Source organism: Gouania willdenowi, chromosome 17, assembly GCF_900634775.1.
Source record: "Gouania willdenowi chromosome 17, fGouWil2.1, whole genome shotgun sequence".
NCBI classification, from domain to species: Eukaryota; Metazoa; Chordata; class Actinopteri; order Blenniiformes; family Gobiesocidae; genus Gouania; species Gouania willdenowi.
This window is the reverse complement of record NC_041060.1, coordinates 5,557,052-5,583,442: the sequence shown is the minus strand read 5'-3', so window position 1 is coordinate 5,583,442 and position 26,391 is coordinate 5,557,052. Positions and strand designations below refer to the sequence as shown.

Sequence of the window (26,391 nt, the reverse complement as noted above, 5' to 3'; positions counted from 1 at the left end):
TTCTTGTCTTTTTAAAATTTCATGTTGTAACTCAGTGAAACGAAGGTTTCATGAGAATAACCCAATAAGATTGATTATAATTAAATTTAAATTAAAAGAAAGCTAACATGTGTGATTAAAGTAATTACCAGTAGATGGCGGTAAATAATGAAGTAGAAAGTTAAGAAGTATTTGTGCAGTTCTTCCTGTTCACCGCTCGGTGGCAGCACTTCCGCCTCGTGCTGAGTTCCAGCCGTAGAAGAAGAAATCCGTCCCTCCCAGTTAAAGTTTGTTCCGCTCCCACTTCCTCCTCTTCATCTCTCGCTTCCTCCGCCTCTTTCTCTCTCACACACGGAGAAATGTCGGTGTCCGCGGGTCGCTGCTACTGGTCGTCGGTGCTGCTGGTCGGTGTTCTGTCGGTGTTCCACCTACGGACGGTGAGTGGATCCCACACTATAGTCGTCTGTCGGTGTTTTGGTTCAAACGGTGTACGGTCTGACTAATGACTGTGGAATGGTCCGAATTGTGGTCGCCTTGGTAACCGTGCCTTAGCGCTGACTCTTTAATCACATTTAAACTCATTCATAATTGCTTTAGACACATCTACCCGACGCCGCGTGTTGTCTGTTGTTTTAGTGACTGACCAAGTGTAGGTAACAAGTTGAACCAGATGCGATCTGATCCAGAACACCGTGTCCCTCCGCGCTGTTGTTTTGAATCAGTCAGGGTTTCTATGGTGGTTCAAAGTGCTCTGTTTACGCTCTAATGTAGACTTTAATGAGTCCTCAGAGGGACTGACCGTCTGTTAGCAGCTAACAGGTAGCGAACAGACAGCTAACGGACTTGAATTACCAACAATCACTGTTATTAAAGGTGCTCAACGTGAATGTTGCATATTATTGGATGTACAGTGGGTGTTTATGACGTCACAGCTCGGTGGTATTTGGTTGTTCACAGTTTTATAAACAGAAGAAGAAGAATAGCTGGACTGAACCTGTCAGTTTTTTTAGTTTGGTCTGTTTCTATAAAGGAGGACACCTACTGACACACTGTGCACGAGCACCCACTGACACACGCACACACATCGCTTCTTTTTTCTTTTTCTTATTTGTATTATTCTGTTTTATACTTTATTGCACTGTTTTTACTGTAAAGTGGCCTGAAAGGCGCTTTTAAATAATAATAATTATTATTACTCTGTTGTCCTGTTCTGGGTCACAGCGTGTTTACAGACTTCCAGACCTTTGTCTGTCCCCGAGCAGTGAGCTCAGTGTGTGCTTTTGTCATGGTGTTATAATGTGTGCAGGGCTTTAAATTCACCAGTCAGCATGGCTAGTAGATTCTTAAAGTTACCAGCCCATCAGATTTTCCACCAGCCAAATTTTTTTCCAGCAAAAATAAACTACATTATGAGTGCCACAGAATAAATTTAAGTAGTCATGTTTCTTTAGTTTTTATTTTATTTTACTTGATTTCAGAAATACATTAAAATGGTAAAAAATATAAACATTTAACTTAAAAACAATGGTGTAACATGGAACTTTGGGTGTGTCGGAGAAGTGAACCTTTTATAAAAGTATATTCTCATAACTTAATAAACATACTTAACTCAGATGAAAATTGGATCCCTGGAACACTGAAGTGAGAAATAATAGAAGTACTAAGAATTACATTGTACATTTTTACTAACATGCATGTGTAACCCGCATTTAGTCCAGGTGCATTATTTTGAAGGGTCCACTTCCTGTTTCACTGCCCACAGCTACCACTTCCCTTAAAACATTGTAATTTACATTCCAATCACTCTCAGCTGTGGCTGTGGCATGCTGTGGGTTTTCAAGCTAACCAAGAAAGGCAGACTTACAAAGCATTTTGGACAATCAAACTTCGATTCCATGCACTTTATCCATTGGGCCGTGCATGGAGACCGAGTGACTAAAACACCTAAACTTCAACTTCAAGTGTTTTGAAGGCTAAATCTGGTTAGATTTCGGTTTTGAGAATAATTAAAGGGTATGTATGGTCATTGGTCAAATATAGTAATAAGTATGAATTTGTTATCCATCATGGTTATTAGGGGTGTGTATTGCCTGGCATCTGGCGATACGATTCGTATCCTGATACATAGGTCACGATACGATATATCCCAATATTAAAGTATAAGACGATTATTGCTATTTTTTTATATACTTTATAACTAATCTATAAATTTGTACACCTTCATGAGAACATTATGTATGAAATTTATTTTATTGGCTTTAGTGCAATTTAGTTAGTACTTTCTTTTTAGATTTTTTCTCTTTTAAAAAAAAAAAGTTGGGCAAAAAAAAATAAATATATATATATAATTTTATGTTTAAATAACAAAAAAATCCATATGGATGCATTTTGAATCAATCCAAGAATCGCGCAACATAATATCTCAATATATCGCCCGTCGAATCAATTTTTTTCAACACCTCTGATGGTTATGCTGTTAAATTGGTGTTAAACACAAACCCATAGTATGTTTAAAAATACACATGATGTTAAGTTTTGAATAATTTGTTTTAAGACAGAAATTGGTAAGGTAGATAGAGAATGACGCTGTTGTAGCACAGTGATGATTTTATTAGAATGAAAAAAAACTTCGGTAATGGTGAGGTCATTTAAATCATAAAAGGTAAATTAATTGATATATGTATTATTCATGCATGTAACATCAAGCAAGAACATACAGGTTGGTGCATGTGTACTTACCCACATAGACACACACATACATCCACAACTTTATGTTGAGTAGTACCTAATTCTCGTGATGTGTCGGTCGCGAACGAACCAGCTCCGCTTTGCTTCTCTCTCTGTTTTTTCATCTCTTCAAACCTCATTTGATTGGTCAATATGTGTGTGTTTCGTCTCTGTCTGTGCTCAGCAGAGGGAGGAGGGGCTATTTTGTCACATTAGTTTCAAAAAGCCACACAGGTGAAAACAACAACCGTGCGCATAAAACCCATTGCGCGCGGGCATGCTCTCGTGGTCCCTCTATGAGGTGAATTCTCACGCGCTTTTATGTATGCTGGACTCTGGAGGTGGGGCGTGATGATGGGCTCTCCAGCGATTGGCTCTGGTGGGCACGTGACTGTGGTTGCTCCGGTGGATAATTTTTATGAATTTATTTATTAACGGTTATGGTACCATTGCAGTCCAAACAAATCCGACGTTGCACTCCATTGAAACAAGCAGCAACCATGTTGAAAGTCTCAGGTCAGTCTGATCCCCAGAGATATTTGAGGAACACAGACAGACCTTGTTTTTATAGAGATATATTGTGTTGTGTTTTATTGTCATTGTGTTTTATTTTCATTGTGTGTGTTTTTTTTTGTCATGGTGTGTTGTATTGTATTTTATTGTCATTGTGTATTTTTGTCATTTTCTGTTATATTCTGTATTTTTGTCAGTGTGTGTTATATACAGACAGTGTATTTCCAGACCTCTCTGTGTCCCTGTGCAGTGAGCTGCTGGCCCTGAGGTGGTGGTGTACCTCAGGTTGAGGAGCATTGAATGATTGTGATAGATATCCTATCAGTGTCAGTGAGCAGAACAATGGTCTGTGAGTGCTATGAGCTGCTGCTGTTTGAACAAACTTTCTCTGTTAGAGTCACGAGCTGAAGCTGAACTTTGGTTTAGTCTCAGAACAACCACTGACAACCAGAGGACTTCCTCTAACTCACAGGATCATGTGACATGTGCTGAGTCAGCACTGGAGAGCCCAACATCACTTTAGGACCAGTTACTGCTGATGGACCATAAATTGATCCTCATCACTTATTTTATTCTATTGTCACATGTTCCTCCTGAGCTCACTGATATACACATAAACATGGAGATAATCCACAATAAAACAACCAAAAAGGGAGGAGTTGACCTGAGTCAGTCTTTGTTGTAAATGTCCCACTAACATATTCTACACCAGTATAATGTAAAATTGTTCTGCAACCTGTGTCACGTACTAAACAAATAAAATGTGCCCGTTCACTTTGAAAGGAAAAATTTATTTTTCTGTACTGTGTGTGAACCGTGCAAAGTACATGACACTGGCTTTAAGCTAAAAATCAAATGTCACCTTTTCAAAATAAAAACATCTTTTGTCTTCCATTCGTTTTTTTTTTTAACTCTTTTGTAAATAGGGCTCTTATTTTGAAGTTAACAGGAAGTTTAGTTAGTGGCACAATGGAGGGTGTGAAATGTAGGGCTGTAGTCAACCAAGGAAATGGTTGGTTGACCAAGACTATGGTACACGTAGTGATTAGTCGCCCAAGAAAAGAAAAAATGTAGAATGAATGAGCAGGTGCAGAGGAGGATGAGGAGAAGGAAAAAGAGACAAATATTTTGTTTTGGCTTTTTACGGTGCTAATTTGCTTTTAAACACAGACCATTTATGATATGAACGTTATTTATGTTTTGACCAGGACCCGACAAAACAAAAGTAAAACCTACAGGTCCGACAGACATTAGGTATTTATATCAGAGCCCCACCTGAAACCGACAATTAAAACCTATTTTTTACTCATACGATTGACATATTTACATTTGTCTTAATGGTAAGCCTGCTTTTATTAATAAACAACTGTTGATGTCAAACATCAGATCAGCGCACGGGGAAACAAACGCACGTCGTGCGCAGTGCGCGCCAAGGCGCCAGAGACAGCAGTGTATCTATTTACATAATCCACGTATCAAATATAAGGATAATCCATGTGCTTGTGCAGAAAAAGGACTGATTTAACAGTGGATGCTTGTTTCAACCCTGTCTTAATTTGTTCCCTCTCTGCTCTGAGAACAGTCTACTGCGCTGTCAGCTGAAGCACAACACTTTTTTTTTTGCAGCACTCTCACACTGAGCTGCTGCTGGATTTACGGTATTGAAACTGATACCATTGCTGGTCGACCAATGAAAATCTTGGCACCAGTAAATGTGGAACGGGTAATTTCTCAGCCTTGACGCTGCAAGTTGACCATAGAATGGCGAACTTCGTTTTAACTCTGACACCGGTGGCGCGCTTTGAGTGTGGGCTAGTGCATGCAAGGGGTTGAGAACGATCAGGGAGATGGGGAGACGTGATTGATTAATAAAAAAAAACCTACCGTCTTCCAACATTAGTCGAAGTTTTTACAGGTTTACAGCTGCTACAGGTGATGGATTTTCGTCGTTCCTTTTTTTTTTTAGAGCACATAAGATCTTAATTTCTGTCAGAACATGAAGACAAGTTCAACCAAATACTTAAAAAGTATATCTGGAGGAAATTACCTACCCTTCCTTTAATTTGGAGATGTCAACCTGAGATATTTTTCAACTGATTTAGTTGGTAATTTATGCAATGATTCATGGCTTCTCTGAATTTTTTGCTTTCTGCCGTGGGCCGAATTGGATGCTCTTAAAGGGATAGTTCGCCTATTTAAGACATGATGTTGTATGCAATCCTCACCAGCACTATGGCAGCGCGGATTGATGGGAACGGAAGAGAAAATAGTGCCGATTAAAACTGGAGGTATGAATTTTTTTTGTGGGCGGTTTTGTGATGTAAATGAATCAAGCTTTCAAACGGATATATTTTTTTCTATTAAAAACGCACAGTTTTGTGGCCCCGGAAACTAACCGGGACTACTTTCTTGAACAACTTCAAGCGGCCAGAACTCGGACCAGGGAGGTGACCACTGAGTGAGACAATGTGTATGCACTATAGTGCTGGTGAGGATTGCATACAACGTCATGTCTTAAATAGGCGAACTATCCCTTTAAGGGCCGGATTTGGCCCCCGGGCCTTGAGTTTGACACGTGCTGTAAATTATATCGTGTGTGTGCGTGCTGCCCCCTGCAGGTGGCTCCTCAGCACTGTGTGTGGTATGGGGAGTGTGGGTCGTCCTCGGTGCTGCCTGATAAGAAGTTAAACTGTTACTACACTGGACCTCCCAAAGCTCTGCCTCCTGAGGGACAACCTCTCCTCAGGGTGAGTCTGTCTGTGTCAGTGTTACAGACTGTCAGTAGTGTCTGTCCCACACTGACGTTCTCTCTCTGTTCTCTGATCAGGAGCTCTGTCCAGGATACGACTACGGGAACCGGAGCGTGTGCTGTGACGTGGATCAGCTGCAGACGCTGAAAGGAAGCCTTCAGCTGCCTCTGCAGTTCCTGTCCCGGTACGCACAAGGGACCATGAACCCACTTTAGAACACACTTTAGTATGCACACAAAACCATGTCCCACATTAGAGATCCCACAATAGAACACACAGTGCGAACACGAAATCATGAACCAACTTTAGAACACACCTTAGTATGCACACGAAAACATGACCTCACGTTAGAGATCCCACAATAGAACACACGTTAGTGCGCACACGAAATCATGAACCCACGTTAGAACACACCTTAGTACACACACGGAACCATGAACCACTTTAGAACCCTCGTTAGAGTGTTACTCAACCCCAGGTTTTGTCTGACCTGCCACAAAAGGGAAAATTAAAGAAATACCTTGATTATGGGTGTGGCCCTGGAGCAGTTAAGACACGCCCAGTCTATACTATAAAATCTCCATGACATCAATACACAATGTTACTCCAAAAACAACAGAAGAATTTTCAAAACAATAACCAAATTACTCAGAAATTACTCTAAAAACATACAATACAAGATAAAAATACACAAAACCAAATCACATAGAGTCAAACCTCTGCCAAGCTCCAAACCTGCTCTATAACAGATATTTAATCAATACCAGTCTGTAGGTAGTGCTGTTCAGATGATACACCAGCTCTGCTGTGATTGGCTCCTAGATACAGTAATTCCTCCACTCTGATATTTATCTGTTATCAACACTTAAGTTCTACAAACACATTTTATTAAGAACCACAAATTATGATTTGTTTATTTAATCTTTTATTTGGCTCCGCCCACACAAATAGGTCTACAACTGGAAGGGAGATGAGGCTGTTGCCATGGCAACACGTACAGCAAACATTTCCTAACTGACAGTTGACTAAAGGTCCAATGGTTAATGGGGTGTTCTATGTCCTAACGTCTGTGTTGGGGTGGGTAAAGTTTGGTCAGAAACTGATATATACTTTTGATGTAATCCTGCTAACAGACAGACCAGCAAATGAATAACAGTGGCGACATGAGCTCCATGGAAGTGTAACTGTGTGTGTGTGTTTGAACATGTCTGTGCAGCTGTCCAGCGTGCTTCTTTAACCTGATGAACCTGTTCTGTGAGCTGACCTGTGGTCCATCTCAGAGTGACTTCTTGAACGTGACCCGCGTGAACTCCAGCAGCGTGGCTGAGCTGCAGTACTACATAGGACCCGCCTTCGCAAACGGTCAGAGCTCCTCCCCTTTTAGAACTCTCTCACTCCTAACTGTTGTCTGTACAAAATATATAAAACAGACAAATAAACAAAAATGACAACAAAAACATCTATATATATCTACAAAGTGTCTCCACACAAGACTCCTAAAATATATAAAACAGACAAATATACAAAATCACAGAAAATAACTACAAAATATCTGCAAATACACCGGAAACTCCAAATGTAGAAAAAAACTGACAAATAAGCAAAAATGACAAGAAAAACAAAGAAAACTACATATCTACAAAAACACTCCAGATAACAAAAACACACAACACTCTTAAAATACAAAACGGACAAATAAACAAAATGATACCAAACAAACAAAATAACTGCAAATGATCTCCAAAAACACACAAGACTCCAAAGATACAGAAAAAACAGACAAAAACAAAATGACAACAGAAACACCGAAAATAACTACAAAATATTTACAAAAACACACAAAAAAATGACATATACTTTCAAAAGACTCCTAAAATATACAAAACAGACAAATAAACAAAACGACAACGAAAACACAGAAAATGACCACAAATAATCTCCAACCTGGCAACGCAGCTGCTGCCCTGTTTTTTTTTTCATCTTTTGCTCCTAAAGTGAGAGGAAGAGTAACTAAAGTAATCAGATTACTCTGGGTGCAGCCATGTACAACGCATGTCGAGACGTCCAGGCTCCGTCCAGTAACGTCCCAGCTCTGTCGCTGCTCTGTGGTAAAGACGCCAAGGACTGTAACGCCACCATCTGGATCCAGTTCATGTTCAGCATTGACAATGGACAGACTCCATTTCCCATCATCCCCATCTTCTCAGGTCAGTGCGTGTCACTGATTAGCCCTGCAACAGCTTTTTTCAGTGAACCACAGTCCTGTGACTCTGGCTCTGCCCTCCTCAGATACGGCGATCTCTGGTTTCTCTCCCATGAACAATGAGACGGTGAGCTGCAGTGACATCCTGGAGGATGGCTCCGGGCCGTGCTCCTGCCAGGACTGCACGCTGACATGTGGCCCAACCCCCGTTCCCCCCCCTCTGCCCCCGCCATGGAAAATCTTTGGTTGGGACGCCATGATTGTCATCATGTGGATCTTCTACACCTGCTTCCTGCTGCTGTTCGTGGGAGCACTGGTGTGTGCATGGTGCTACAGGTGAGAGGCTAGCTAACAAGTTAGCTAATGAAGCTAACAGTTTGTGTACTACAGGGGTTTTCAAAGTGTGGGATAGTGGGCCTCCCCTCAGAGAACTAAAAAACAGCGGTGCCTTCCCGCCCCCATTATTATTACTTTCATTAATGTTATTGATGTTGCTTTTTACGTTCATTGAGGCTCAAAAAAATGGTTTCAGCAATAAATGTCATACATATCTTTATTTTGCTCATGAATATATTTTTTTAAACACAATCTTTGTGTATGGTTTTAAAATCTTTTTAAAACACATTTTAACACCATAGTGTGTTTTCAAACATATTTTGAAGACATTTGAATACATCTAAACACAATACATGTTCACTGATCCCACATTAACGCTTACATAGTGGGCTGAAACACTGAAAATAACTGAATTCCTCAAATCAAATAATGAATAATAATGAACAGATCATCATTCGGACACTTATATCGTACCTGCGCATATAGTTGCACGATACCCATGGTACCCCACGGTGCCAAATTGTAACGGTTCCTACTATACTAGAATTTCTACACAATGGTACTACTGTGGATTACGATACTACCAGTACCAGTTTCTGCTACATAGCGGCTGCCTCTACCCTCCTCTCGGCTTCTCACTGCACAGTCTAAGCTCACTGCATGCTACTCACTTGAAAACAAACCAACATGGCAACTACTGCAACCGAAATCAACAGCTGCTGAATGATTGGCTGTTTGCCTGTTACTGGCGACGTCCGGAGATGGTTTCCGCACGCTGGGTCCACCCGTCTGTTAGCTGATTGGCTGTTCGTGTGTTTCTGCCGGCAAGAACGAACTCCATTAAGACGGCTCCCTTAAAACTCACTTCAAAACAAGCAACAAGCTAAAGTCTCGCCCGGACGCGTGCACGGCTTACAGTGACAAACACGATACAACACATGCCAGAAGCAACAGGCCCGAGCGGCGAGTCTGCCGCATCGTCATCAGTGGCATCACTAATTTTGCTCAAAAAACCAAACTTCAAAAGTCCCATTTGGAACTATTTTGGCTTTAAACGAGGCAGAGACGGTAAAGCAGTAGGAGATCCACTGTGCAGATGCTGCCACCAAGCTATAGGAGCCAAAGGAGGGAACACTTTTTTTGTTTGTTTTTTGCGCACAGACTCAGATCGATATTTACAATGTACAAACAATATTTACAAAGGGATCACATCCAATCTCATAAAACACCAGTGACGTCACCCAGAAAATGTATACAAATATAGTTTTCTAAGGGAATCAGTTCCTGTTTAATGTATTTTTTCCTTCATGGTTTATTATGTTGGAGAAGAAGCATTATTGTTGAACAGATTTTTTTAAAAAAGACAGTATATTTGTTATCCTAAATTGATTATTTATATTAGTTGCACAGAATTTATATGGTTGAAATAAAAAAACATTCTTTTTTTTTGCACATCAAGTACTTAAGTATTTCTAACTTGTACAAATACATTGCAGTTCATAATAATAATTTAAAAAAGGCTTCAGTATTGCGATATTACCTGGAACCATGATACTTTGTCTGGTATAGTATCGTGGTTACTCATTTTGGTATCGTGACAACTCTCCCTGTGCACCATGGGCAGCTCTGCTTTTCATATCACTGTCTCAACATTGTGCGTAAATCCTTAATATAATTATTACAGATTGCAAATCTTGCCTCCTTATTTTGCTCACCTCTATTTGATGCGCACATGCAGTTGATGCAGGGATGTGCTGTAGAAGGGAATAAACGCAGATCATCCTCTACCCGCAGCCGTGACCGATATTTCCTTTTAATCATTGTCAATGCAGAAAATCCACACTCACACAGGTAAGTAGAGGTGAAGGGGATGAACACAGCCTTTATAGTGAGGTGAGGGAACTCGGTAAACTTCTCCCGGTATACTTTTCCTCACGCCGCGCCTCCCTTAATCCCTCTGTAAGTAAGCCCTCTGACGCCCCCCTGGGAAGGCGTGCCTCACACTTTGAAAACTGCTGGTGTACTATTTTATAGCAGTTTGTGTACTATTTTAAGGCAGTTTGTGTACTATTTTAGCTAACAGGTTGGCTGATAGATTTAACAGGTTGGCTAACGGAGCTAGCAGTTAACTAACAGCTAACTGCTAGCTTTATTAGCCAACCTAACAGGTTGGGGAGCAGTTAGCAAAAAGGTTTGCTAACAGAGCTAGCAGTTAGCTAATAGGTTATCTGATGGAGCTAACAGGTTGGCTAATGGAGCTAGCAGGTTGGTTAACAAAGCTAGCAGTTAGCTGACAGGTTGGCTAACAGAGCTAGCAGTTAGCTGTAATGCTGTGCTGCTTTTGCAGGAGGAGGACATTGGTGTCAGAGTACGGGCCCATCCAGGACAGTAAGAATCCTCTGTGTGTGAACGGAGATGAGATGGACCAAGGTGTGTGTGTCACTCCCAGGATGCGCTGCTGCATTAACAAACCTTCACAGTAAAAGCTCACTTCCTTTTGTTTGTTTGTTCAGTGAACTTCTCGTGCTGTGAGCGCTTAGGTGAACGCTTTGAGCACGCCCTCAGAGTGCTGTTCACATGGTGGGGCTCCCTGTGCGTGCGGCGCCCCCTGCTGGTCATAGCGGGCAGCGTCCTGCTAGTGGCGCTGTCCTCTGGGGGTCTGGCCTACATGCAGATCACCACGGACCCCGTGGAGCTGTGGTCATCCCCCAGCAGCCAGGCCCGGCAGGAGAAGGACTACTTCGACCACCACTTTGGTCCGTTTTTCAGAACTGCTCAGCTCATCATCACCACATCCCTCAACTCCACCATCTACTCACCGTACCCCGCAGGAGCAGACATCCCATTTGGACCAGTCCTGGACAAAGATCTGCTGCACCAGGTTTATACTGGTTTACATTGGTTTATATAAGTTTATACTAGGGGTGGGACTTGAATTAAAAAATTAATCTAATTAACTCGGGGCTTTGTAATAAATTAATCAAAATGAATTACACTAGTCCAGTGCCCGACGGAAGTATGTATTCATGTGGTAGCTTAAGTTGAATTGCCAATTATGGCCAAATGAGTATATGTTTGAAGGTTGGATGTACAAAGAGGTGTACATACTCTGTAGTGTTTTAAAGGGGTATATTTGTACGTGCAAACTAAAATATTGTATTGGGCATGCGATGAATTGATAAATTAAGTTTGCACCAATGTGGCGGTTTAGGTAGAATCTGATAAAAGACACATGAATTTGTACAAATAAAACTATTTGTGTGTGCGTGCGAATCCATTCTAAATTCATGCGCACCAGTCCAACGAAAGCGTTCCCTGGTCTGCTCTACATTTTCCATAGACTTAGAATGGATACACGGGCATGTGTGCTTGCAGGCGTGTTAATGCATTAACGTGTTAACACATTTGCAGACACTTTTTAATGTGCATACACATTAAAGCGTCTGCACACATACGCCACACCTGGATGTGCACCTAACAAACATAAATATATCAGTCACACGTAGACACAGGTGTGGCATAAGTGAAGCTATAGCGATCAGGTGCGCTTCACTATCAATCACCATCTACGTGACAGGTAAACACATATTTGGCGCTCACGTGTACATATTGGTGCTCACATGTTTATGTAAGTGTGTGTGTGTGAGTGTTGAGTGTATAACGGACCACCATTTAGTGCGGTTACAGTCTGTCACGACACCCTTCCATAGAGTGGTAGTGATTGTAGTGCTACGCTCTGCATCAGATAGTTGCTGTGATTGGACAGGATTCAACACTCACACACACTGACTTGCATGCATCTGCACGCGTATGCGCATAACAATTTTTTCAAAGCATTTACATGTTACGCAGACGTTGCTGCATAGTGAAGCTCGCCTGATTACTGCAGCTTCACTTAGTGAAAGTTAGGCAGGCAGGTTTGCGTGCGATGGACTGGTGTGCATGAATTTAGAATGGATTCACCTCCCATAGTGCGTGTGCGTGTGCACCTTCCTTGATTGATTAGATAGATTATGTACTTTTTACAACAGTGTTTGCTTTAAATGGTTAAAAAAATCAACATAAAGTGCTTTTTTTGAAAATTCAAGTAAAATTTGAAATATAAATGGTCATTTGGCCTAAATCTCTTTGGAACTCCAAGTACTAAATAACAGTACTAGTTAAACATTCTAGTGCAAAAAAATAACACCCATCAGTCTCACACCTTCAAGCCTATTTTTTCTCCTTCAACCAGTTGCTCAAACAAACTAACCGGTTAACATTGTCAGAGCTCAAGGAAGCTCTTTTTTTTTTTTTTTTTGTACAGTTTGCAATGAACCAGGCTTTTATCAAGGCTACCGTCAGGTTGATTCTTGAAATAAAAATGTCCTTTCATTGGCCTTACCAGCGCGCTTTCATCCAAGTCCTCCATTTTGGTATTTTTTAGCCGAGCTCTGACGTCACATGTGCATCAGTGTAATCGGCGTGCTAGAAAAAATGTGCAATGACAAACTGATGAAATGCGTAAAAAAATTTTAACGCCTTATTTTCTTGTAATTAAATAATTGTAATTAACGCGTTAAAGTCCCACCCCTAGTTTATACTGGTTTATATTGGTTTATACTAGTTTATACAGGTTTGCACTGGTTAATACTGGTTTATATTGGTTTTTACTAGTTTACCCTGGCTTATGCTGGTTTACACTGGCTTATGCTAGTTTTCATAGGTTTACATTGGTTTATACTGTTTAATATTAGTTTCTATAGGTTAATTCTGGTTTATATAGGTTGATAAAGGTTTGTACTGATTTATACTAGTTTATATTGGTTTATACAAGTTTATACTATTTTATACAAGTTCATACTAGTATATACAGTAGATTTATATTGGTATATATAGGTTTATACTGGTAATAATATTGGTTTATATAATTATACATTGAATTATAATGGTTTATACTGGTTCAACTGGACTAAGACCTGGTTTATATTGGTTTATACTGATTTGTATTGGTTTATGGTGGTTTGTATTTGTTTATATTGGTTTGTATTGGATTATGACCTCCTCCACCATGTGGTCAAACATCAGACTCAGATTAATATTTGATTTGAGAAGAATGAGGATGAAGGGTTGGGTTCTACAGATGTTTGGCGGATGAAGAAGGTTCCTCAGTGTTCCTTTGTTCTGCAGGTGTTGGACCTGCAGCTGTCCATCGAAGGCCTGGAGGCTTCCCATGAAGGTCAGACGGTGACCCTGAAGGACGTGTGCTTGGCGCCACTGTCTCCGTACAACAACAACTGCACCATCCTCAGCGTGCTCAACTACTTCCAGAACAGTCACAAGGTGCTGGACCACAGAGTGGGAGATGAATTCTACACCTACGCAGACTTTCATGACCACTTCCTCTACTGTGTCAGGTGACGCTCCCTGCCGCTGCTCACATGGGAGGAGGAGGGACTGACGTAGTCGTCTGTGTGTTTGTGTCTGTGTCTACAGTGCACCGGCATCGCTCAACGACACCACTAAGCTCCATGACCCGTGTCTGGGAACGTTTGGCGGGCCCGTGTTTCCGTGGCTGGCTCTGGGAGGATACGATGGTGAGTGGTGGCGTGCTTGCGTGTGTGTGGCAGTTTTAACATTTATCAAGTAGGGCTTACTATTACTGCAATTTTATTTTTTACTAGTGGGAATTACATTACATAAATATCTGGAAAACAATGTTGACATGTTACAAAAATGTTTTCACATGTAATAATTACATTTTGACTAGTTGAAACATATTTACGAACATCTGTAATTCTTTTTTCACATGTAAGAATAACAATTATAAATATCTACAATTCAATTGTGACTGTGAAAATGTATTTTTCCATTTCAGATGTCAACTATATTATTCTGGATATATTATTTTAACTAGTGGAAATTCCCTTTTTCATATCTATAATTCAATTCTGACTAGAAATCTTAGACATCTAAAATAAAGTTGTTACTAGTAAGAATTACTGATTACAATTCCAAGCTGACATATCAGTAATTAAATTCTGACTTTGATATCAATAATTACAATTGTGACTGCTCAAATTACATTATGGATATGTGGACTTGGAATTGTAACATGTCAAAATTTTATTGTAGATAAAATTTGAAAGGAAGCCAAGGGGACATTGACTAGTTGTAATGAAGTTTCAGATATCTACAATGGCGATTTCCTCTAGTGAGAATTACATTGTTGATATTTACAATTAATAGTGTAACTAGTGAGAATAGAATTGTAGATAAAAATATTTAGAATTGCAACTAGTCATAATTACATTATAGATATGTGGTCTTGAAATTACAACATGTTGAAATTGAATTATAGATACCTACAATTACAAGTACCGTCACTGAATTAATGTTTAAACGGCTTGTAACACTGTGTGTAGCATTTCCTGTACAACATGTGTGTCAAACTCATGGTCCAAGGGCCTAATCTCACCCTTTTGAGCATTTAATTTGGCCTGCAAAAGAAAGGTAAAAATTATAGAAAAAACATGAATCATTGTGTATTTGAAACTCAACACTCCTACTGCTTATATCACATGATTGCAGTCATTTTTAACTGTGGAAAAAACTCAAAATTCATACAAAATCCTTCAATTTTCCATAAATTATTATATAATATTTTATTTAAATTTACTAGATTTTGTGACCAATTTCTATTTGATTAAAGTGAAGATCCTGTTGGGACTGATATCTGTCCCTTATTGCTTGGATATTGTCGGTTTTAAACTAGGGCACAATAATGTTAAAATTACTTGTTTTCCCAACCTAAAATTTGTGGCCCTTGGGGGATCAAACTGCTCCGTATTTGGCCCCTGAACTAAAATGAGTTTCACAGCCCTGGAGTTGGATGAGCACTTCCTGTTGTGGTCTACACTCAGTCCTCTTGCTTTCTTTCAGAGACCAACTACAACAACGCCACAGCCCTGGTCATCACCTTTCCTCTCAACAACTTCCTGAAAGACTCAGAGGAACGTGGACGCGCTCTGGCCTGGGAGCAGGAGTGAGTTCACGCCTCATACCTTATCTGCTGACTCAGCTTGTGCGTGACCTCCAGGCAGGGTTGGGATCAATTACGTCTTCAATTACCCATGTTTAATTACAACTCAATTATGATTTTGGTGACTGGCATCTTTTCCAATTACAATTAAAATTATTATTTTTCCCTTGAAATTCAATTACAATTATGTTCCCAATAACTAAAGTTTAAATTTAATTAACCACATTTAACTAGCCTAAATAACCCCATAAAACATTTGTATGTCTTACGATAGCCTTATCTCAGAATTTTTCAAATTTTTAGTTTTTCACATTTTTCGTGCCTTACTGGATTTTTCTCCCCAGTTTAAGTGTGCTCATGATATTTGACTAGTTTTTAAGTTCTTATGATAGCCTTATGTCAGGAAAAAAATCCAGAATTTTTCAATTTGTATGCTTTATTGTAGCCTTATCACAACAAATACAATTCCAAATTTTTTCAGTTTTTATGTCTTATCTAAAATAAAACTCCACATTTTTTTCATTTTCAAGTCTGGGTTTTTGTGCCAGTTTTTATAGCATTTCCATGACAATTACAAATAAGATTATAGATTAAATCAGGGCTTACACGTAGACGAAATTGTCCTCTGCATTTAACCCATCCCTGAGAGGCAGTGAGAGAGAGTAGTTGGGGGTTGAGTGACTTGCTCAACATTCCACAGTGTTGTCCTGGGTGAAACTCAATTGTTTTATTTAAATCATTTTCTTATACTACATAGTCAGTTATCTGAACTCAATTACAAATTAACTATGATTACAACAGCAACAGCTTTTTCAAATACAATTTTTAATTACTTCGTAATTGTAATTAATTATCAGTTACATGATTCCAATTCTAATTGACCCCAACCCTGCCTCCAGGTTCATCTCCTTCATGAAGAACTACTCCCACCCCAACATGACGATAGCGTTCAGCGCTGAGCGCAGCGTGGAGGATGAGATCGAGCGAGAAAGCGACAGTGACATCACCACGGTGCTCATCAGCTACGCCATCATGTTCGTCTACATCTCTCTGGCTCTGGGTCACATCCACAGCCTCAGGAGACTGCTGGTACAGGCCCCTCCCCCTCTATGCACACCAGGGTTTGGCTCAGTTATAATTGTAATCACGTAATTCATATTTAATTACAATTATGGCGTAATTATAATTGTAATTTTAAAAATCTGTTGCTGTTTTAATCTTAATTAAATTAAGTTTGAAATTGTAATTGGCATGGAAATTCTATAAATTTGGCAATTATAGTTTATGCAAAACTGAGGAACTATGTTACAGTTCTACACATGTAGTTAATAAATTAGTATTAGGTTATTTATTTCAGGCTCAGTAATTGTGAATAAATGTAATTGAACTTTAGTCATTGTAATTGACTTTAACAAATAATTGTAGTGTAATTGTATTTGGAGAAAATGCTGGTCACTGTAATGATGATTGAATTATAATTGAACATGGATCATTGAAAAATGTAATTGTAATTGAAAAATGTAGTTGATCCCAACCCTGACACACACCCAGCATCCTACGCATGCTCCTGTGACCTTTGACCCTGACCATGTGCAGGTGGACTCTAAGGTGTCTCTGGGCGTGGCTGGTATCCTCATCGTGCTGGGCTCCGTCTCCTCCTCTCTGGGCATCTTCAGCTACGCTGGCGTGCCGCTCACGCTCATCGTCATCGAGGTCATTCCCTTCCTGGTGTTGGCAGTGGGCGTTGACAACATCTTCATCATCGTACAGACCTATCAGGTCTGACCTCCTGTGTCCCATAGCCCCGCCCCCTCATTGACAGACTGACTTTTTAGCATTAGCATTAGCTCCCAATGTGAGATGATGCTGCACTGAAACACCTTGTTAGACATGTGGTGACCTAAACCAGCTGGTGACCGTGTTACCTAGTGAATGAGTCTGAGTGTTCGCCTGTCATCAGATAACACAGACACCAGTTTGATCAGAACATCAGTGACCTGTTGATACAGTCTGTATTCTGGTTTTTAATGTTTATTGATTTATACTGGTTCATACTAGTTTAAATTGGTTGTACTGGTTTAGATTTTGGCCATACCAGCTTGTCATTGCCTGATCTCGTTAGCTCTCGGAAGCTAAGCAGGTCTGGGCCTGGTTAGTAGTTAGATGGAGACCACTGAGAATTCCAGGTGCCAGAGTGGGGGGGGGGGCAGTCACTCTAGTGCTATCTGTCATTGTGTCCTTGGGCTTCACTTCACCCACATTGCCTAGTATGAATGTAGTGTGTGAGTGAGTGTTGGTGGTGGTTGGTGGCGCACTATGGCAGCCTTGCTTCCATCAGTCTGCCCCAGGGCAGCTGTAGCTACAATAGTAGCTTACCACCACTAAGTGTGGAGTGAAAGAATAATGCCTTAATTCTGTGAAGCGCGTTGAGTGTCTATGATAAAGCGCTATAAAAAATACAATGCATTATTATTATTATATTGGTTGTACTGGTTTATACTGTTTGTACTAGTTTTTATTGGTTTATACTGGTTGTACTAGTTTATACTGGTCCATACTTATATTCCTTGTTAAGATGTCGCATTATTCAGTTTTTCCTCCTCTTGTCGTTGATTAGAGAGACGAGAGATCACCACATGAAGAAATTCACCAGCAGATTGGACGTATACTGGGAGACATCGCACCCAGTCTGTTCTTGTCCTCCTTCTCTGAGACCGTGGCCTTTTTCCTGGGAGCGTTGTCCGACATGCCTGCTGTACGGACCTTCTCTCTGTTCGCTGGGTTGGCCGTTTTCATTGACTTCCTGTTACAGATCAGCTGCTTTGTCAGCCTGCTCGGCTTAGACGCCAAACGACAGGAAGTAAGAGAGACTCACACTACAGTACAGCACACACCAATAGACTCACTAATGTCAACACACACTGATGGAATATTTTTAATTTCATTTGTTGCAGCAGCAAATCAACAGACACTGATGATGTACTGTGACACGTGTGTGTGTTTTCCAGGGGAACCGACTGGACATTGTCTGCTGTGTGAAGCTTCCAGAAGGACAAGAAACAAAGACTGATGGGTTCCTCTTCAGGTTCTTCAAGAACATCTTCGCTCCCTTCATCCTCCAGGAGTGGACCAGACCTGTCATCGTATGTCTGTCTGTCTGTCTGTCTGTCTGTGTGTGTGTAACAGTCAGTGTGTTGTTGTGTCCACAGGTTGCTGTGTTTGTTGCGATGCTCTCGTTCAGTGTTGCTGTGATCGACAAAGTTGAGATTGGACTGGACCAGAAGTTATCAATGCCTGATGTGAGTCTGAGAACACACACACAGGGGCGGATTCAGTAAGATCTGAAATAAAGGGTAGTAAACTAGGTACATCCCTAAATCCTTTGGTGGCACTGTTTCTTCACCTGCTGTGGGGAATTGACTAACATTGTGGCACTTATATGTGCGTGTTATAGACGTGGTTGAGACCGCCCTATTTGTTTTTGCTCGTTTAACGTGGAGAGGTGAGTGCACGGAAGCACAAAATTACATTTGAAGAAGGTAAATTGGAGGCAGATGGACTTCTGTCTGCTGCACAAACATTCAATAATGTAGAAAAAAATAAACAAATAAAAATGCTGTTTATTGAACTTTAAAACCTAATGTTATTTCCCCCCATAATCTAATGCGTTTGCTCCGTCAGTTCCTTCTGAGCTCCTGCAGCGCTGTGTCACACACACTCTCAGATGTGAACATTGTTTATATCGCTGTGTAAATTGATCCTGCCATCAATGCGACACAAGAGTTTGACTGTCAAAACATGCGACAATTACAGAGCTCCGTGCACAGCGACTCTCTGCTCCGCAGAAAGGATGTGCACAGAGCCACGCTGGACTGCTATTCTCTCAAAGCTCATATTTTGGGAGCATGTGGACTAGTCCTCGTAGTTGGTGTCACACTAAACACTTAGCATCTATCGACCATCATTAAATATAACAGACCTGCATGAAGAGAGATAGACACGAGCTACGATAGTACCGCATCTTTAACACACATCCCAGGAGTATAAGGGCTACACAGAAGAGCTAAGGATTGAAATGTAGGATTTTACTGCAGCTACTACGCGGTATACTTGAGTATGTTTGAGCCTTCATGGTGTACAATCAGCAGATATGTAAAGAGTACTGATATACAGTGGGTACGGAAAGTATTCAGACCCCCTTAAATTTTTAATTCTTTGTTTCATTGCAGCCATTTGGTGAAATCAAAAAAGTTCATTTTATTTCTCATTAATGTACACTGAGCACCCCATCAAAAACAGAAATGTAGCAATCTTTGCAAATTTATTAAAAAAGAAAAACTGAAATATCACATGGTCAGTATTCAGACCCTTTGCTTTGAAAATGGCTGTCCACCAATGTTCACCAGCCAACCTGACAGAACTGGAGAGGATCTGCAAGGAAGAATGGCAGAGAATCTATGATGAGATGCATTACGTTTAATCTGATTGGTCGGCTATAATGTGTTGTATTATGTTTAATCTGATTGGTCGGCTATAATGTGATGTATTACGTTTAATCTGATTGGTCGGCTATAATGTGATGTATTACGTTTAATCTGATTGGTCGGCTATAATGTGATGTATTACGTTTAATCTGATTGGTCGGCTATAATGTGATGTATTACGTTTAATCTGATTGGTCAGCTAAAATGTGATGTATTACGTTTAATCTGATTGGTCAGCTAAAATGTGATGTATTACGTTTAATCTGATTGGTAAGCTATAATGTGATGTATTACGTTTAATCTGATTGGTAGGCTATAATGTGATGTATTACGTTTAATCTGATTGGTCGGCTATAATGTAATGTATTACGTTTAATCTGATTGGTCGGCTATAATGTGATGTATTACGTTTAATCTGATTGGTCGGCTAAAATGTGATGTATTACGTTTAATCTGATTAATAAGCTATAATGTGATGTATTACGTTTAATCTGATTGGTCGGCTATAATGTGATGTGTTACGTTTAATCTGATTGGTCGGCTATAATGTGATGTATTACGTTTAATCTGATTGGTCAGCTATAATGTGATGTATTACGTTTAATCTGATTGGTCGGCTATAATGTGATGTGTTACGTTTAATCTGATTGGTCGGCTATAATGTGATGTGTTACGTTTAATCTGATTGGTCGGCTATAATGTGATGTATTACGTTTAATTTGATTGGTAGGCTATAATGTGATGCATTCGAGTGTTGTCTGGTCATTTCATTTGTTGTAGTTTCACAATGTCCGTTCATCATTTTAAAACAAAAAAATATGTTTTACCCAGTAATGTTTGGGTGTGGAAATTTAACTAATTACTTCTTTTAAAACATACTTAAGTAGAAGTAAAATTATTGATTTAGGAATATACTCAAAAAAGTACAATTACCCATAAAAGCAACTCAAATAGAGTAGTGTGAGTACTTGTAGTCTAATCAGTAGGGTTGTGATTAACAGGTGATTGTTGTTGTGTGTGTGTGGTTTGCATGTTCTCCTGCTGGTTACTAGGACTCGTACGTGCTGCAGTACTTTAAGAACCTGAGTGAGTTCCTCCACACGGGAGCACCGCTGTACTTTGTGGTAGAAGAGGGCGTGAACTACAGTAGCGTGGAGGGTCAGAACCTTGTGTGTGGAGGAGTGGGCTGTAACAACGACTCCCTGGTTCAGCAGGTCTACTACGCCTCGCTCATCAGCAACTAGTGAGTGGTCATGCACACACACACACACACACAGGAAGGGGAGGAGCCTAGTCAGGAAGACCTTTGCTCTGTTTCAGCTCCACTGTGGCCTACACACCGTCCTCGTGGTTGGACGATTATTTTGACTGGGTCAAGCCTCAGTCCACCTGCTGCAGATACTACAACAACACAGGACAGTTCTGTAACGCCTCAGGTACGCACCTTCATCATCATCATCATCATCATCATCATCATCATGCTCCATCACTGTTTCACCAGTCTGGAGGGAAGATCTGATTAGCCAGTGCTTGGTCAATACCAGATGGTGCCGTTGTGTTGAAGTTTCAGTTTCAAACATAAATCACAATTTAAGGATATATATCAAGACTGAAATGGGCTGAAGCAAAAATTCTTATATGACCAACATAAATCATTACATTCAAGTTACTTTTCTCAGATAATACAAGCATATGTGTGTGTATATATATATATACACAAAGAACACTTTTTACTCTTATAAACATATTCCTACTGCTTCACATAACTCTCTAAAATATATTGTGACATTTTCTTTATGAAATTAGTGTATCACTCATTTTTATTATATCAACATTATTCCACAATTTAACCCCAGGAACAGACGAACGTCTTTGTTTTACTTCTAATCTTACTTTTGGTGAAATAAACATAAAAAAGTATTTTTGAGCATTTATTTTAGCTTTGAACATTATCTGTTATTTTATTATAATAATTTTACATTTCATAAGTTTTGATTCAACAAATAATGGATGTGTATGGTCATAATATCCTGGTTGACGTAACCCCTTGAAATTAAAAAGGCAGATTGTGGGTGGAGAGTCAGTGTGTTGACATGTTGGGAGTTGGAGTTTCATTATCCTGTTATCTCTGTGAGCTAATCACTGAGCAACGTTGTGTTGTTTTGTCAGTGGTGAACCCGTCGTGTGTGCCGTGTCGGCCCATGACTCCCAGTGGGAAGCATCGCCCAGAAGGAGAAGACTTCATGCACTTCCTGCCCATGTTCCTGTCAGACAACCCCAATATCAACTGTGGGAAAGGGTAACTCCGCCTCCGCTGACATCACACGCCCTGAGGGTGGCGCTAAGTGCTTCACTATGTGTGTGTGTTTGTGTGTAGAGGTCATGCAGCGTATGCTTCTGCGGTAGACCTGAGTGCTAACGGTACAGCGGTGGGAGCGTCCTACTTCATGACGTACCACACCATCCTCAGAGAGTCTCCAGACTTCATCCAGGGTCTGAAGATGGCACGGACGCTAGCAGCTAACATTAGCACCGCTATCCAACAACCAGTGTTCGCCTACAGGTGACATCATCATCACCACATTACATCATATTACAACATCAGCATCATCATTATCACAAAATCATATCACATTACATCATCGTACTCTAAAGCTGTATTTCTTCTTCTCTCTCAAACTTAATAATAATCTCACTAATTTAATCATGAACTGTGTGTCTGTCGGTCTTCCACCAGAGTTACTTTACATTCTGATTCTTCTTCTATGGTAATAGTTGTTTGTTCCTCCATAGTAACGTAGGCTGCTCTGTGATTGGCCACACACTGATAGTTTAATATCACATGGAGGCGGAGTCATTGGACTGATCAATATTTGTTTTAATGTGATTGTCATCCTGTTTGTTACATGATGAGGGTTAATATCGTGTGTGTGTGTGTGTGTGTGTGTGTGTGTGTGTGTGTGCGCGCAGTGTGTTCTACGTGTTCTATGAGCAGTACCTGACGGTGGCCTATGACACAGCGTTGAACCTGTCAGTGTCAGTGTTCTCCATCCTGCTGGTCAGCACAGTTCTACTGGGCTTTGAGCTGTGGTCAGCCTGTATGGTGGTGGTCACCATCTCCATGATCCTCATCAACATGTTTGGAGTCATGTGGCTGTGGAACATCAGCCTGAACGCTGTCTCTCTGGTTAACCTCACCATGGTGAGACACACGCACACACGCACACACACACAGAGGAGCAGCTCCCTGACACCTGTGTGTGTGTTTCAGAGCTGTGGGATCTCCGTAGAGTTCTGCAGTCACATCGTGAGAGCGTTCTCCATCAGTGTGAAGGGGAACCGAGTAGAACGAGCTCAGGATGCTTTGGCACACATGGGCAGCTCTGTGAGTATACACACACACACACACACACACACACACACACACTGGTTCGGGACAATTACGTCTTCAGTTATTCATGTTCAATTATGATTATGGTGACCGACATTTTTTCCATTACAAAATTATAATTACTATTTTTCTCCTGAAAGTCAATTACAATTACTTTTTCAGGGTCTTATGATAGCCTTATCTCAAAAAAAGAATCCCAAATTTTCCAATTTTTTGCTTTGCCTTAAAACCTTTTGGGTTTTTTCCTCATTTTTTATGCCTTACTGCATTTTCGAACCAGTTTAAATGTGCTCATCATATTTTAACTAGTTTTTAGGGTCTTATGATTGCCTTATCTTAGAATTTTTTTACATTTTTATACCTTACTATAGCATTACCTCTGAACTGGGGTGTTTGTCACTTCGTTCTCATTTTTCACTTTTTTTTCTCTTTTTTCATGCCTTACAATAGCCTTATCGCAGACATTTAAAAAAAATCTAATTTTCATGACTTACTTTAGCTTTATCTCTGAAAAAAAGTTTTAAAAAATCAATTTTTATGCCTAACTATAGCCTTATAAAATGGAAAAAGTTAGATTTTTTCCCCAAGATGTATTACTATAACATTAGCTCAGAAAAAAATTATATTTTTTCCCATTTTTATGCCTTAATATAGCCTTATTTAAGAAAAAATAATAATTTTTTTTGTGCAAATTTTTTGAGTTACTATTCTCAGAAAAAAAATCTAAATCTTCCCACTTTTTTCCTTGGCACTGACAGTTTTTATAGAATTTCCATAACAATTACAATTACAAAGTCAATTATCTGAATTCAATTACAATTCAATTATGATTACAACAGCAACATATTTTTTTCAATATTAATCATGTCATAATTGTAATTAATTATCAATTGCAATTATAATTGACCCCAACCCTGACATGCACTGTGCTCTGCTTTGTCTGTGTCTGGTTCTCACTCTGTGGTGTGTGGGCCCATGCAGGTCTTCAGTGGGATCACTCTGACTAAGTTTGGGGGGATCCTGATCCTGGCTCTGTCCAAGTCTCAGATCTTCCAGGTTTTCTACTTCAGGATGTATCTGTCCATCGTTCTACTGGGAGCGGCTCACGGCCTCGTCTTCCTGCCTGTGCTGCTCAGCTACGTTGGTCAGTACTTCTGCTAGCGTTAGCCTTAGCCTCTGCTAGCAATAGCTTACCATTAGCTTCTGCTATCATTAGCTTCTAAACCAGGGGTCTGCAACCTTTACTCTTTAAGGAGCCATTTTGCCTAATCTCGACTGGATTAAAGTCCTTCCGGAGCCGAAAAAAAAACCTCATGAAAACAATACAGCGTATAAAATTCTATACCGTTAAAATAGTATCAAATAATTTTATGAGTTAATGGATTTGAAGGGCTACAAAAATAACTTGAATTTGATAACACATTATCAACTCCAACACATGCTAATTTCTTACAACATATCAAGCATGCATATTAAGCCGGTATGTTAGCAAGTAAATAAATCTTTCCCCACACAAATAAAGTCTGTATTTTCTTCCAGAATAGTCTTTTTTGTTATTTAAGTTGTCTGACCAGAGATTTAAAACTGAATGTTAGCCACTGGTGTTAGGAAAGTTAATGGTCTGTAGATGTTACAGGAGTTGAAGTAGGACGGTGGCAGAGTTACTCATTTTTAGGTTAACCAATTGTTTTATCATCATTTTATTTGAAGTTAATGTCATTAATCACCAGTACCCTCTGTAGGAAATAATTCATTTTCTTATTTTTTTAAATTGTCAGAGAGCCATTGCAAAAGAGTCAAAGAGCCACATGAGGCTCCAGAGCCACAGGTTGCAGACCCCTGTTCTAAACAATGTAAACTTTGTTTTAAAACCCTTTGAACTAAAAACAAAAAGTTCAAAGTGTAGAGTTTAAAACAGAGTTTATTGTTTAAAAACACAAAATTTAAAATTTGAAAACAAAGTTTAGAGTTTAAAGTTTGTTTTTAATCTTTGTATTTTTAAACTCTAAAAACAAAAAGTTCAAACTTTAAACTTTGTGTTTTTAAACTCTAAACTTTGTGTGTTTTTACACTCTAAACTTTGTGTGTTTTTAAACCCTTTAAACTTTGTGTGTTTTTAAACCCTTTAAACTTTGTGTGTTTTTAAACCCTTTAAACTTTGTGTGTTTTTAAACCCTTTAAACTTTGTGTGTTTTTAAACCCTTTAAACTTTGTGTGTTTTTAAACCCTTTAAACTTTGTGTGTTTTTAAACCCTTTAAACTTTGTGTGTTTTTAAACCCTTTAAACTTTGTGTGTTTTTAAACCCTTTAAACTTTGTGTGTTTTTACACTCTAAACTTTGTGTGTTTTTAAACCCTTTAAACTTTGTGTGTTTTTAAACTCTAAACTTTGTGTTTTTACACTCTAAACTTTGTGTTTTTACACTCTAAACTTTGTGTGTTTTTACACTCTAAACTTTGTGTGTTTTTACACCCTTTAAACTTTGTGTGTTTTTACACTCTAAACTTTGTGTGTTTTTACACTCTAAACTTTGTGTGTTTTTACACCCTTTAAACTTTGTGTGTTTTTAAACCCTTTAAACTTTGTGTGTTTTTAAACTCTAAACTTTGTGTGTTTTTACACTCTAAACTTTGTGTGTTTTTACACTCTAAACTTTGTGTGTTTTTACACCCTTTAAACTTTGTGTGTTTTTACACTCTAAACTTTGTGTGTTTTTAAACCCTTTAAACTTTGTGTGTTTTTACACTCTAAACTTTGTGTGTTTTTACACTCTAAACTTTGTGTGTTTTTAAACCCTTTAAACTTTGTGTGTTTTTACACTCTAAACTTTGTGTGTTTTTACACTCTAAACTTTGTGTGTTTTTAAACCCTTTAAACTTTGTGTGTTTTTACACTCTAAACTTTGTGTGTTTTTACACTCTAAACTTTGTGTGTTTTTACACTCTTTAAACTTTGTGTGTTTTTACACTCTTTAAACTTTGTGTGTT

At 39.4% G+C, this 26,391-nt stretch overlaps 1 protein-coding gene across 1 annotated transcript; it reads left to right on the top strand.

Annotated features, from left to right (window-relative positions):
• Positions 1-262: 262 nt before the first annotated feature.
• npc1 (Niemann-Pick disease, type C1) lies at positions 263-24,719 on the top strand. Its single transcript, XM_028473185.1, has 23 exons — positions 263-416; positions 5,838-5,966; positions 6,047-6,153; positions 7,186-7,331; positions 8,009-8,176; positions 8,259-8,508; positions 10,856-10,938; positions 11,022-11,389; positions 13,678-13,904; positions 13,984-14,084; positions 15,430-15,532; positions 16,429-16,618; positions 17,126-17,308; positions 18,147-18,389; positions 18,538-18,672; positions 18,739-18,828; positions 21,066-21,256; positions 21,334-21,449; positions 22,183-22,312; positions 22,391-22,576; positions 22,984-23,215; positions 23,285-23,398; positions 24,386-24,719. Exons 1-23 carry the CDS (start codon positions 339-341, stop codon positions 24,563-24,565), a joined length of 3,750 nt encoding a protein of 1,249 aa, XP_028328986.1. The 5' UTR covers positions 263-338; the 3' UTR covers positions 24,566-24,719.
• The last annotated feature ends 1,672 nt before the right edge of the window (positions 24,720-26,391 follow it).